This window comes from Ochotona princeps, chromosome X, assembly GCF_030435755.1.
Source record: "Ochotona princeps isolate mOchPri1 chromosome X, mOchPri1.hap1, whole genome shotgun sequence".
Taxonomy (NCBI): domain Eukaryota; kingdom Metazoa; phylum Chordata; class Mammalia; order Lagomorpha; family Ochotonidae; genus Ochotona; species Ochotona princeps.
This window is the reverse complement of record NC_080865.1, coordinates 49,564,353-49,579,716: the sequence shown is the minus strand read 5'-3', so window position 1 is coordinate 49,579,716 and position 15,364 is coordinate 49,564,353. Positions and strand designations below refer to the sequence as shown.

At 38.1% G+C, this 15,364-nt stretch overlaps 1 protein-coding gene across 1 annotated transcript; it reads left to right on the top strand.

The window, feature by feature from the left end:
- The first annotated feature begins 1,382 nt into the window (after nucleotides 1-1,382).
- On the top strand, nucleotides 1,383-3,734 carry LOC101528816 (E3 ubiquitin-protein ligase TRIM41-like). The gene is made up of 2 exons (XM_036497897.2): nucleotides 1,383-1,555; nucleotides 2,012-3,734. The coding sequence occupies exons 1-2, from the start codon at nucleotides 1,383-1,385 to the stop codon at nucleotides 3,732-3,734; spliced, it is 1,896 nt and encodes a 631-aa protein (XP_036353790.2).
- The last annotated feature ends 11,630 nt before the right edge of the window (nucleotides 3,735-15,364 follow it).

Below are 15,364 nucleotides of genomic sequence, written 5' to 3'. Positions count from 1 at the left end.
AAATTCAGGAATTATTTGGTCATAAATTGCTAAGATTATCACAAAGCAGTGAATTTCAATGTTTAATGGGAAAGTGTACAAACCAGAAAGAGTCAACAGTAAGAATGCACATGTCAAAATTTGGACTAGCTTGCTGTTGAAGTCAGTCTGTCTTGAGGTATGATTCCTCTTTGCTCTCACATTCTAGAAGGCAACTCTGAACATCTAATAACTTGCCTTTTGTTGCTTAATTCAGATTTAAAACAGATTTAGTTGTTAATATTTAACCAAAAAGCATTTTTATTATTATTGATAAGTCACATTTTACAGAGAGAAGGAGATAGAAAGATCTTTCACCCATTGGTTCACTCCCCAAGTGGCTGCAATGGCCAGAGTTGAGCCGATTTGAAACCAGGAGCTCCTTTCAGATCTCCTACACAGGTGCAGCATCCCAAGGGTTTTGGAAATTCTTAACTTCTTTCCTAAGCCACAAGCAAGAAGCTGGATGGGAAGCAGAACAGCTGGGAGAAGAACCGTTGCCCATATGGATCCTAGTGCGTGCAAGGTGAGAATTTAGCCACTAGGCTACCACAACGGGTTCGAATAAAATGTCTTTGAGAAGCTATATTTTTCAAAATTGTAAGTAGTAATTGATAATGTGGAAGAGGTGGACTAATATCGACGCGACCAAACTAATTTGACTTTATAAGGCCCATAAAGTAATTTTCAACTCCCATAATTCCTAGTGTTTCAGGGAGCAATTCCACAGCCAGTTTGTAAGACTGGCACCTGATCAGTGTGACCAGAACCAACATCAGCTGGTTGTCACACCTATTATACTGTATTTTTTCTCTATTATGGAAAGGGGATAAACTTGGGTATCCTTTTCAATGTTCTCAGTTCTCTTGCATCCAGAGACATGAATGTTTACATCCTATCCATCCTACCAGGTTATTTTACCATTTCCTGTCACCCTGGGGAGGGTTGACAGGTGCAAGGGATTCAGGATGGGGGACTGGTGATAGGAAGGTTAGAAAATGTTGGAGAGTGGTGGTAAAGCGGAGTAGCACAATCTTGGTAGGAACTAATAAACTTGTTATAACGATGTGATATAAAGATGCCCGGAGGTGTTGTCAAGGAAGCCGGAAGTGGGGAGGACGAAAGCCGGAAATAGAGAGGGTAGGCGGTTTGTGACGACACTGGCTGTTTGTCTTGAATACTCAGTTCTGTATTGGAGTAGGGCAGTTTGTGTAGAGTGGTGTGTTGTCTAGACGATATTTTTCTGCCTGTACTAGTGGCAAGATATGGGAAGGACTGAGAGTGAAGCCAAATCTCCTGAAACCTGACCGTTAAGGTTCCCGGCGCTCCCTCCCCACTTAAAAGCCGCTGATTTGAATACTAAGATGGCTGCCATTGATACGACAGAAGATCCTATTGGGATCCTCCGAGAACAGGCAGTGTGCACCATCTGCCTCAATTACTTCACAGACCCAGTGTCTATTGGCTGTGGGCATAACTTTTGCCGACCATGCATTAAAGAATTGTGGGGAGGGGAGGATGAGCTGGACACGGATGAGTCAGATCAGGAGGAGGAGGAGAGCGGAGAGGAGGAGGAGAGCGAAGAGGAAGAGGAGAGCAGAGAGGAGGAGGAGGAGAGTGGAGAGAATGAAAGCGGAGAGGATGGGAGCGAGGTGAAGGAGGAGAACAGAGAAAGTGAGAACGGAAAAGATGAAAGCGGAGAGAAGGAGAATGTGGAGGAGGAGGGAAAAGGAGGGGAGGAAAATGGAGGGGAGGAGGAGAATGGGGGGAATGAGAGCGGAAATGAGAAGGGAAGCGGGGTGAAGGAGGAGAACGGAGAGAATACGAGTGGAAATGAAGAAGGAGGTGGGGTGAAGGAGGAGAATGGAGAGGGTGAGAACAGAGAAGATGAGAGTGGAAAGAAGGAGAATGAGGAAGAGGAGGGAAAAGGAGGGGAGGAAAATGGAGGGGAGGAGGAGAACGGAGAGAATGAGAGCGGAAATGAGAAGGGAAGCGGGGTGAAGGAGGAAAACATAGATGAGAGCAGAGAGAAGGATAACGGAGTGGAAGAGGAGGAAAAAAGAGGGGAGTACAGGGAGGAGGAAGTAGTGGAGCCTGTGTGGAATGATGAGGGTTGGAACAACTCTAAACAAGAAGAGTACCGTGAACGAGACTGGGAAGAGCAGAAAGAACGTGAATCCTGTAATCCTGTCAGTCATGGGTGCCACTCAGGCTATGCGAGGGATGAGGAGGGTGAGGACAATCAAGGCGATTCTATGGGGGGCACGGAGAATAACCTAAGGGTAGAAAATAAAAAGGATGAAGAAGTGCAGGAGGAAGACAAGCAACGAGAGTTAGACCCCAACCATCCTGTGTCCCCATTTGCAGCATCTATGAAGTGCTATACCTGTCCTCAATGCCAAAAGAGCGTTTCTCGGCGGACCTTCCGCCCCAATCTGCAGCTAGCCAACATGGTTCTGGTGATTCGGCACATGTACCCAATGTCTGGTGTTGAGATTCCTGTAAGCGAGTATGGCATCTGTCCCAAACACCAAAAAGTCCTTAAGCTCTTCTGCCAGGTAGATGAAGAGCCCATCTGTGTGCCATGCCAGGAATCTGAAAGTCACAAACATCACAGCGTGGTTCCATTGGATGAGGTGGTGCAAGAGTACAAGGATAAGTTACAGGGGCAATTGGAACCACTGAGAAATTGCCTAGAGCGCGTACAAAACATGAAGGCTAGGGAGGAGAAGCGAATTACAGAGCTACAGAAGCGGATGGAGTCAGAGCTGACATCTGTGGCCTTAATATTTGTACAGCTGACCGATTTTCTGCTCAAGGAGCAAGCACAGCTGGATCAGGGTCTCCGACATATTAATGAAACCCAAATGATGCAGGTGACATCAGCGGCCAGTGACCTCTCAGTGCGGGCTACTCAGCTAAGCCACTTGCTGGCCCAGGCTGAGGAGCAGAGTTGTAATATGGATTTACAGACGCTCAATCGCATCAAAATGACTTTGAATAAGTGTATAGGGGTAAGGCAGGAACCCTTCATTCCTAGCTGGTCCTGCTTCATATACCAACCCCAAATCTGTGAAAACCTGAAAGCTGCCATGGTGAGGAAGATGAAGCAAGTATTCTGTACATTTGTGAAAGAGGACCTGACACTGGATCCTGACACAGCTCATCCAAACCTGATACTGTCTACTGACTGTAGAATGGTCCACCTGCCCGGGCAGCAGCTGGAATATGAGTTCTATCCCAAAAGATCCTTTAGTGATTATTACGTGCTGGCATCCCAGGGCTTCTGCTCTGGCCGGCATTACTGGGAGGTGGAAGTGAGTGGACCAATTGGCTGGGCATTAGGTGTTGCAGATGAATCATTCTTTCATAAGCAAAAGGTGCGCTCAAGAGGGTCCATTTTGGATGGCAACAATTTCAGACCCTCAGGCTGTAATCATCTCAGCCAGCCTCAGCTGCCCCGGGGGCAAAGCTCCCCCGGAAAAGTATGGTGTATGATCAGCCAACCGAAATCACCGGAGGAGATAATTCCAAGCTTAGATAATATAGAGCGACGTTTAGGCGTGTATCTGGACTACGAGGCCGGGCACATGGAATTCTACGTTTTGCACAATCTAACCCGTATCCGCAGATTCACAGTTACCTTCCTAGGTGAGCGCGTCTTTCCTTTCTTCCGGCTGTTCCGCAAGGGCACCAACATGAAGATATGCCCTTGATCAGCCTACTGCCTGCAGGGACTTCTCTGCTCAGCACTGGGACAGGTCACTATTAGTGCGTTGTTTCTAGCTCCCCCTCTATGGTCGTCCCCTGCTTCTCCATACAGGAACCTAAAGAACCCTGCAGACCTCCATCTTGTTTGGCTTCCACCTGTTGTGGCTGCCAAAGAGCAGATTTCTACAACACTTTAGTCATTTACTTGCGTATAATTTCTATTATTTATAGAAATTAATATTCTTCAAATATGTGTTTGATCTGTAAGTGGCTTTATTTACATGTAATGTGCATTCTTGATTTTGCTTTTTGCTATTGCCAATGTAATAAGATCACTAAAAATTGCCTTTATGTCATTTAAAAAAATTATTTCTGATACTTTGTTGTAACTGGAGAGTTTTTACAAACTATTTTATTGCATTTACACGTTTATTAAGTTTAGGTAATTTAGCCTATAATAACATGAATTTATTAAGTATATTGTGTTTTGTGTTAGCCAGTTTTACAACCTTTTTGATGCAATTTTGAAAAGTTATATTCTTTCTGTCCACAAGCCATTTTACAAGAAATTTTAGCCTGTATGATTAATGTCTTCTATGTTGATGAATAACTAGTTTCTGTGGTAAAGTTTACATGATTTAGACTTTCTCATTTTGTTATTCTACTTGTGTTACTGAGTGATCTCAGGTGTACTGACATTGCTGCACAGTCAGCACTGAAATCCATATTCAAATAAACATTGTACAAAGTTTTATAGGGTTGCCTCAGAAATGTAAAAATATGACTACCAATTAATGTAGCAATTCCACTTCTACATTATTTATCAAAAATATTTGAAATTTGTTTGTTAAGGCGATATTTGCTCTCCCATGTTCATTGCAGTGAATTTCCAAGTAAAGTATAGACATAATTTATGTGTATCAACAGATGAAAACTTTTTAAATGTTTTATCTATGAAGGATCTTCAAAAAACATATGTAAGATTCATACTAAAAAATTGCATGAATTTCAAGTTTTTTTTTCACCAAAATATGCTTATTCTGTAACTCAACTTACCATGATTTCTTGAAAGGACACAAACTTGTGATTATAGATAAATAAGTTCTGGACACATTATGTGGTTAACAGCAATATATACTTAAAGTTGTATAAGATAGTAGCTCATAAATATTTGTAACAAAATATGCAATTATATGAGGTGATAAGTATGTTAACTATTTTGTTACAGTAATGTCACAAAGGGTATACCTGAATATATAGAATTTATCTTTTTTATACAATAAATATTTGTTAAACAATAAAGCTGAAAAATCCATGTTTTGCAGTATCTTGGTTTTTTTTTTTCAAGGTTCATTTATTTATTTTTACAGATTTTTTTTTTTTTATTGGAAAGGCAGATATACAGAGAGGAGGAGAGACAGAGAGGAAGAGCTTCCGTCCAAGGGTTCACTCCCCTAGCGGCCACGATGACTGGAGCTGAGCCAATCCGAAGCCAGGAGCCAGGAGCCAGGAGCTCTTCTGGATCTCTCACATGGGTGCAGAGTCCCAAAGCTTTGGGCGGTCCTTGACTGCTTTCCCAGGCCACAAGCAGGGAGCTGGATGGGAAGCAAGGCCGCTGGCATTAGAACCGGCACCCATATGGGATCCCGGTGCATGCAAGTTGAGGACTTAAGCCCCTACGCTTTTGCGCCGGGCCCAAGATTTATTTATTTTTATTGATAAGTCAGATATACAGAGAAGAGGAGAGACAGAGAGGAAGAGCTTCAGTCCAATGACTCATTCCCTATGAGCCGCAATAGCCGGAGCTCAGCAGATCTGAAGCCAAGAACCTGGAGCCTCCTCTGGGTCTCCCACGCGGGTGCAGGGTCCCAAGGCTCTGGACCTTCCTCAACTGCTCTCCCAGGTCACAAGCACAGAGCTGGATGGAAAGCAGGGCTGCCGGGATACCAACCAGTGCCCAGAGGGGATCATGGTGAGTTCAATCCGAGGACTTTATCCGCTGGGTTATTGCGTTGGTCCCACATTATCTTTCCTTAACAGTAGTTTTAGTACTTTTATTAATTTAAAAAGTATGATTCATTTTTAAAAAAATTAAAATTCTCTTAATTAGCAGTTGATGGACACGGAATATTTATATGTTAAAGTTAAAGGTAAAAGGTCAAAAACACATGCAGATTTAAACTGAGACAGTGGTTTCCAGAAAAGTTATTCTAACTTTCATTCTTAAGGCATGCAAGTATCGTTTTATCCACAGCTTCATTGAGTTAATTAGTAATATATTCTCTTCGATATTTTTACTAGTTAAATAGAAGGCAAAGGAAGTGTGATTCAATTTTTGTATGCATATTTTATAGCGGTAGAAATGTTGAATGTTTTTCCTTTAGCCTATCTGTTCTTTTCTGATTTGCCTATCACTTGTGTTTAAAGTGATTTTTTACTGCAGTAAAACAGGATCCAAGCTTATCAGCCACCACAAGCACATACCCTCTTGGTATAATCAGAGAGGGGGGATTTTTACATGTTGATATTTTAAATAACTTTTAAAAAAAGAATCTTGATATTTCTGTGAGGTATCCAAAACTGGGCACTGAGGAAATGTCATTGCTGCTGGGGAGCATCATTACTGACCCTGCCTCAGTTTGTGCAGGCCCATAGCTGAACTGCTGCTGCCGAGGAAACAACAGGTGGTAAGAGAAGAGCGCATCAGAGGCATTTTTCAGACTATCTTGTGGCTTATGTTGCAAAACCAGCAAAAAGTAAAAGAGATTGCCATGTTTGACCTCCCCAAATAGTAATGCAAAACAAGAGAAAGAAAAATGTTAATCTGGGAAAATCTGGCAAAAGTCCTCTTATTCAAGTAACAAGTCCAGTACTAGGACTAACTAATGCTGGGAACTAACAAAAAGAGTGCTGTAAGATGAACACAGTACTTCTGAATAATCTTGCTGATAAAAGCATAGACTGCATCTAATAAACAGTGAGTCAAACCAAACTGTGGGACAGTCTGCACACTAACTCGTTCATAATATTCTGTGTACATTTTCACTATTCTAGATACAGATCCCCATATACACCCCACTCTGGGAATTGTTGTTATGGTATTTCTTTATTGATTTAATGACTTGTTTGGGTCAATACAATGTTTCTCCCTGTGTGTATATGCACTCTTTGACTTGGGGCATGTGTAGATTGTTTCTGATCCTCAAGGATAACCATGATTTTAAATGTCCCATCCTTCATTGTTTCTTTTTTGTTCACTGTGTTAAGCTTCTGGCTGCTGTATTTCGGTTGCCATGAAACCTAGATATTAGCAAAGTATTAATGTAATACTTTATGATATCTGACACATCTTAGAATATAAATTGCATCAGAAGTCCATTCAACTTAAAGTCGTACTTCTTTTTTTACAGTCTAGAGTCTTTGATGCTTTCTTCAACCCTAAGGGAGCCCTTAGCTTTCCCTTTCATGAGCCTCAGAATTTTTTTATCTAGCCTGTCATTTCACTTATCTATATCTTATTTTGCACTTAAATGACTCATCTTAATTACCACCAACCTCTCCATTCTTCCTATTGGAAAAGAAAGCATATAAGGCTAAGCTTAAAGAACAGAATTCAAATACACATATACATTTTAATTAACTTTAGATGATTTATTATAATTTCTAATTTTCTTTGTTATACATCTATGATTTTTAAAATACTTTTCCTATTCAATGAAAAATAATTTTAGAAATTAAGGGCCAGAAAACACATTGTTTCTTATCTGAAGAAAGCTGCATTGAATCGAAGTGAAATAAGAGAAAGCAATTTCCTCTTTAGACTAGAATTAAATATAGTCTGTATAACTGATGATACAAGAGAATCACAGGCATAAAGGAAAAAAAATTTTTAAAAAGCACATTTTGGAGCAGGCACTTGGTATGGTGGTTTAACCCACTGCTTAGGACACAAATAATTTTTAGTGGAGTGTCTGAGTTTGAGTCCAGACTCTATTTATGTTTTAAACAGCCCAATAAGCCAATGAGCTTCTGCGGAGGGAGCAGATGATGCCTTACATACGTGGGTCCCTGCTAGTCACATGGGAAACTCATGTTGAGTTATAGGCTCCTAACCTTAGCACTGAGCCCTTGCTCTTGCAGACATTTGGGGAGTAACCAGTGGAAAGAAGATCTCTCATTTTCTTTTAATGGCTCTGTCTCCCTACCTTTCAAATAAAATGAAAATAAACAAAACATATAAAACTAAAGCTTTATTTGAATTACATGCAGTGAATTTATTTATTTACTAGTCTGCTGAAAGTTCCGGGATGGGGCTAATATTAGAATTTGGAAAGAATATAGATTTCTTGCAACAGTCATTGTGAGCAATTCAAAATGAAACAAAAAGAGAGAACGAATCATTTGCAAAAGAGCAGAGAAAGCCCAACTGAACTAGAGGGCACCTTTCATGCAGTTGCTAGCTGGCATACATATATAACTGTATAAATATTTAGTGGTTGGAATAAAGAAATCAGTATGTGATGAATTATTTTGAAGATTGGCAATACAAGCATAGAAGTTCAAGCGGTTCAAGTTCTTAGATTCTAGAGATAAAGTAAAGCTTATCTCTAGCAACAAAAAATAGATAAAACAATATCAATAATAAGACTGTTGAAATGCCAATGAAGTAGTCACAGGATGTGGTTAAGAACTTGCATTTTCTAACATATCAGTCACTCAATACCATGTCAATTAACTCCATAGTGTTGTGAACTGTTGTTGATGTTATGTTATGGCTTTTAATTGGTCGGGAGGATATTCTGCCAGCTCTGCTTTTAGACCAGAGATGGTCTCCCCAAGAAATTGTTGAATTGATCTGGACAATAAGATGCTGGACTCTATGCATGGCACATGCTTGCAATGAAAGAAGCATGACTGGATTTGAACTGTAATGCTGCAACAAGGTGGAGTAATCCACCATGGGGGGAGGGCATGGGGAGGGGTGGGGGGAACCTCAGAGCCTATGAAACTGTGTCATAAAATGAAATGCAACTAAAAAATAATAAGAATGAAAAATTAAAACTCCCCAAAATATTTAAGAAAAGTTAACTCCCAGCCATAGAGCTAACAACATATAATAGAACATCCATGCAAGCAAACAAGGCTCATTCAACAAGTCAAGTAAGTATGTTATGTAGTGAAGCCAGTATGTTATGTAGCTTCAGCTTGACCCAGCCCTGGCCATTGTGGCCATGGGGGAAGTGAACCAGTGATAGGAAGTACCTCTGTCTCCCTCTCTGTAGGTAACTCTGCCTTTCAAATACATACTTTTTAAAAAAGAAATAAGCATGGTTGGAAAAACATATTCAGTATGATCACCCAATTGAATATGTATACTGAAAACTAACACTTCAAATACAATATTGGAGATGGGGTTACTATAGAACAGTAGTTATGAACACATTCGAATAGTAAAAAAAATTGGGGGCCTGGCACGAGGGTGTAGTGGTTAAAGTCCTCGCCTTGCATGTGCCAGGATCCCATATGGGCGCTGGTTCTAATGCCAGCGGCCTTGCTTCCCATCCAGCTCCCTGCTTGTGTCCTGGGAAAGCAGTCGAGGACCGCCCAAAGCCTTGGGACCCTGCACCAGCTTGGGAGACCCAGAAGAGGCTCCAGGTTCCTGGCTGCAGATTGGCTCAGCTCCAGCCCTGGCAGTCACTTGGGAAGTGAAACATTGGATGGAAGATCTTCCTGTCTGTCTCTCCTCCTCTCTGTATATCTGTCTTTCCAATAAAAAAAAAATTAAAAAATTTTTTAAAAAGTAAAAAAATTGGGAGCTCAACCAAAATTAAAATTCAGCACAGAAATCCATGGAGTGAAAAAGGGTTAAAAAGATACTCAAAATAAACTCAAAAAATACCCATATGAATCAATTTTCCTATAAATGTAATGGTTTGTTAAAAATTATTATGAGCTTCTGACAGATCTGACAATGATCTACCACTCTCCAGTTTAAGTAAGCTGTGACTTAAATTTGCTCTATATGAGTGAAATGGACTTCTTATTTGATTACTATTGATAGCCCTTTACTATATTCCTACTGACAAGATCTTTTTACTTTTTATTTGTGGAACTTTTTATTAAATGGAACATTAATCCTTTCATAACAACACAAATTTAAAATGGCATCTTCATAAGTAATAGATTAAACAGTAAAATCTGCTTATTTATAAATCCAAAGATGCTACTTTTAAGAAATCAAAAAATTATTTTTTGAATTTATTTTATTTTTTTTTATTGGAAAGATATACAGAGAAGAGGAGAGATAGAGAGGAAAATCTTCCATCTGATGATTCACTACCCAAGTGTTCACAACTGCCAGAGCTGTGCTGACTGAAGCCAAGAGCCCAGAGTCTCTTTTGGGTCTCCCACGTGGATGCAGGGTCCCAAGGCTTTGGGCGGTCCTTGACTGCTTTCCCAGGCCACAAACAGGGAGCTGGATGGGAAGTGAGGTTGCCGGGATTAGAACCAGCACCCACATGGCATCCCGGCACATGTATGGCGAGGACTTTAGGTGCTACACTACCTCACCAGGCCCAGAAATCATATTTTTTTTTTGATAAACCTTCATGGCAGGGGACTTCAAATAAAGGGAAAATTTTAACTTGATAAATTCCTGATATACAAGTCCCATCTTAGGAGACATCTAAAGTCACACTTGTTTATATATACCAGATTTTTTTCTACATAACAAATGGATATAGTAATATATATCTGGTTTCTTGATTTAAAAAGATTTTCTCAATGAAAAGGTAAAACCCATGGATTCCAGGAATGCTTGAGAATGAAAAAGTCAATATCCAAAAAAAATCAACATGAAATTATAGTTTACATATTGTCCCCCTAAAATGAAATTAAACGTAATTTCAATATAAAGACTTAAATATCACTAAATCTGATTCAGGGGAAAAAAAAGACAAATAATAATAGGTTAAAAGTATTTCTGGATACAACCACTATACAGAAACAAATTTCATTTCTCTGCAATAACAGTGTAAAGAATGACGTTTAAGGGCCTGGCACAATGGCCTAGCAGCTAAAGTCTTCGCCTTGATTGCGCTGGGGTTCCATATGGATGCTGGTTCTTATCCCGGCAGCTCCACTTCCCATCCAGCTCCCTGCTTGTGGCCTGGGAAAGCAGTAGAAGATGACCCAAAGCCTTGAGACCCTACACCCACGTGGGAGACCTGGAGGAAATTCCTGGCTCCTGGCTTCGGATAGGCACAGTACCGGCTGTTGCAATCACTTGGGGAGTGAATCAGCAGATGGAAGATCTTCCTGTCTGTCTCTCCTCCTCTCTGTATATCTGACTTTGAAATAAAAATATTGTTTTTTTTAAAAAAGAATGAAGTTTAAATAAAAGTCATTAGGAAAGCATAAAAGCTACAAAAGGAATTAAGACATACTAAATATAACAAAAATGAGAGTGGAAAATTTAAGCTGTATTATTAAAGGAGATACAAATTAAGACAAAGGCATCTAATATTCATAGATACATGGAAATGACTACCAAAATTATCTTCATAATTCCTTATAAATTATAGAAATTATTATGGAAAATTTTTGAAGCTGGCATGAATTGGATTGCTTATAATTTCTTTCTTGATATTTTATTATTCATAAATTTGACTCATATTAGCATATTGATTTTGTGTTAGATTTCATTGATTATCAGAGTTTTTAGTTTGTGTTCTATTTCAGTTTGTGCTTTATTATTTCATTCCTACAAGCCATGCCTTTGAATTGTTCTTATTTGTTCCATTTCTTGACATGTTTTGATAGATTGTTCAATGATATCTGTTTATTTTTATTTGATGTAGATAGAAATTGCCATAAACTTTCCTGTTGGTGCAGGTTTTGTTATGTTTCATAAGTTTTGATAGATTGGTTGTTTTCTTTAATTTCAGGGAATTGTAAAATTTCCTATGAGCATTCATCCACAGTCCGTTTGTGTAGGAGATGCTTCTCAGCCTCCATGTATTTGCATAATTTCCAGATTTTCTTTTGCTGTTGATTTCTACTTGTATTCTTTTTTGAATCAAATTATATACTAGAATTTTAGCATTTTTCAATTTCTTGAGACCTGCTTTATATCCCTATATATATATATATGGTATAGCCTAAAGAATATTCCATATGCTGATGCAAACAATGTGTATTCTTGATCTCCAGATAGATAAATTTACAAATACCTCAGATCCATTCAATCCATGGAGTAACTTCACTGTGATGTTTCATTTTTAAATTTAAATAAAGTAAACCAATTTCACATATTTCATATTCACTGTTTTAAGAACATAGTGATGCTTCCCACCCCATCCAGCCTCAATCCCTCAATCATCCATTCATCTGGCTTAGTAAATTCCCTTAATATTTGCTTTTCATGGAAAGTCTTCTACATTTAAAATGCAATTTCACTGGGTAAAAGTATTATCTATAGGCATTTTCTTAGAGCAAATGTAATATGTCATTTGATTCTTGCATAATCTCTAAAATTTTGTTGAAAAAATGCTGTTAATATAATTTGATTTCTTTAAAAATGACTTGGCCTGATTCTCTCAGAATGTGTAAAATTCTCTCTCTTTTACTTGTGAGAGTTGGACTATAATGTGTTGTGATGAGAGTCTATTCTAGTCATGTCCATTGCTTGGACCTGGCTATTGTTCACGATTGAACAAACTATGGCTCCACAAAATCAGGCCCAAAGTCTTATAACAGTTAATGACTTAACATTAGAGGTTTATAGCTTAGGGTGGAGGCATGATGCAATTATGGCATCTCATGGTAAGTCTTTGGGAAGTAATTTGATTGGATTATATTGTTGAGGTATAGCTTTGCCCAAATCATCTTGGCATTAAAAGGAGGGTCCCCTGGGAAGGTAGAGGGAGAGTGTTTCTTGTATCTTTCAGCTTCCTGCCTCTCCACATGACATTTCCTCCACAAGTCCTTAACCACTGCCAGCATCTGTTGGAGCCAGAGGAATTGAGTAACTTGACCTTGGACTGTGCAACTCCAATCACCCAAACAAACTATGCTCTACAGAATTTTTTGTCATAGGTATGTTAAATAAAGAAAGAAAAAGATTAAAACTACAGATTTCCATATCATTTTTTCCAGATTGGGGAGTTTTAAGTATCAGGGCATTGAATAGATTTTCGAACACTCTACTCTCTTTGTCTTTATGAATTCCCACAAGTCAAATATTTATTTGTTTAATGCTCTTTCATAGGATTCAAACATAGTGGTCATTCTTTTTCTTCTTATTCTACTTGATCTTGTCTGTTACTGAGACTTTCAAATGATTTTATTTGACTTGTAGCGTTTTCCTTTTGAAGATAACTGCTTGATTCTTTCGTAAAATCTTCATATCTTGGAAGATTTTCTGTTTGATGTTATGCATTCTTTTCCTAATTTCGTCTTCCTGTCTGATGTCCTTGTATCTCTTCAGGAACTTCTATATGTCTTCTAATTTTCTCCATCACATTTATTTTGTAAATTTCCTTCATATCATAATTCCTTGCTTTTCATATTTTCTTTGTCCTACATTGACATTTATGTTCCAAAGCATTATTCTCTCTGTATTTTAATTAATGGTTTTCTTAATAATGGGATTTCTCCTGAAGATGTGTATTCACTTATTGATTTGGTAGTTGAATGCTTTAGTTTAGTCTCCATGTATTTTTTCCACAGCAATTGAAGGTAATGGCACTGGGGACATGGATTTCTCCTCTAAGTCCTAGCTTCCGTCCATGGATCTCAATAACAGCGTATGGCAAAGTTGCAGGGCCCTGGGCATGATGACCTTCAGTGTGCTGTGGCTGAGATTTTGGGAACACTTGGAGTGTTAGAATGGCTTGTTGGATTCTGTTCTGGCGAAGTTGCAGTCACAATCATGTTAGCACCTGTCCATAGTCTGATATGCATGAATCAAACTGGTGGTCCCACCCTCAAGTTTCTGTGCAATTCTTATGAATAGATTGTTTAGTATTCCTGAGTAGGGCCAAGACTTCTTGGTTCATGTAGTCTGCGTGAGCTCCATTTTTACCATCCACTAGTCTTGTGAAAGCCCAAACCAGTGGTGTTCAATGATCTTGGACTTTAAATTCCAAAAATCATGTGTAAAAATTTTTTTACTTATAAAGTTAGTCATTCAGTATTTCATTTTAGTAGTTGAAAAACTAATACAAAATAATACACAAAAAATCAATTCCAGCTGAATTTAATTTTCTACAGACTAAAATTTTTAAATGGTGTACAAGAAAATAGACGTGATTTTTATATGAAAACAGCTTTTGAACATGAATTTAATATCTGTAAGCGCAAAAGGAAATGAAAAAGACCACATAAATTACTAACTTTAAAAAAAAACACCTTTGTTCATTTTTGTTCATTAATAGATACTTCCAAAACTGAGATATGGACTTGTTAAGAAATCAGAAAGGCATACCATTGATATAGGATGCACAGTTAAAATGTATTAATAATCTGTAACCTAGAAATAGTAATATGAATACACCAGAGACACATAAGGTAAAATGCAATTCTCAGACTATAAACATTTCTAATAATACATGAAAAGGTGTTCAAAACTGTGGATTTCAGATTGGAATATAAATACCATTGTCATTTATGAGAGTTGTAAGCAAGTTCAAAAATTATATAGTAAGATTATATATATATTAAATAATATTATATTAAATATATTAAAGAAGTCCCAAAATCATATATTAAGATGATATATTTATTAAATAATAGACCATTAAAATTTACAAATACCACCAAATAGCATAGAATTCAAAATAAAACTGATTAGGGCCTGGCACAATGGCTCAGTTGCTAAATCCTTGCCTTGCAAACACTGGGATCTCATATGTGTGCCAGTGTGTGTCCTGGATGCTCCACTTCCTATCCAGCTCCATGCCTGTGGCCTGGGAAAGCAATGGAGTACAGCCCAAAGCCCTGGGACACTGTACCCATGTGGGAGACCTGGAAGAAGCTCCTGACTCCTGGCATCAGATCGGCTCAAATCTAACCATTGCAGCCACTTGTGGAGTGAACCAGTAGGTGGAAAATTTTTCTCTTTTTCTCTCCATCTCTCTGTAAGTATGTCTTAATATAAAAATAAATAAATCTTTTAAAAATTGATTATAAAGAAAAAATGATTTTATGGAAATAAGGTCATAATCATGAAATATGATTCCAAAAGTGTGAGAACATAGCGTCTGTCAGACTTAAAACATAGCTTCAAAATATATAAAATAAAAACTAAATCTGTAGCAAACATACAAGCATAGTAAGAAACAAACCATCAGTATATTACATAAAAGAAATCTCAATTAACATCAGAATAAAATCAAATTGTGCCTAAAATTTTATTTTTCAGCACTATGTTGGGGGGCTGGATATTAGGATATGATGGGAAATATAAGTAAATATGAAGATAACCAACTGACAAATTTTTAGCACTTTGTAAATTATTTTATTAGCTTAATGATTTTCAGAATAGAATTATTTGTAGAGTTTGTGTATTCTACTAAATAAAAGATCCAAGTACATGTAGCTTTTATAGTTTAACTATAAAATAGGGGTAAATTAA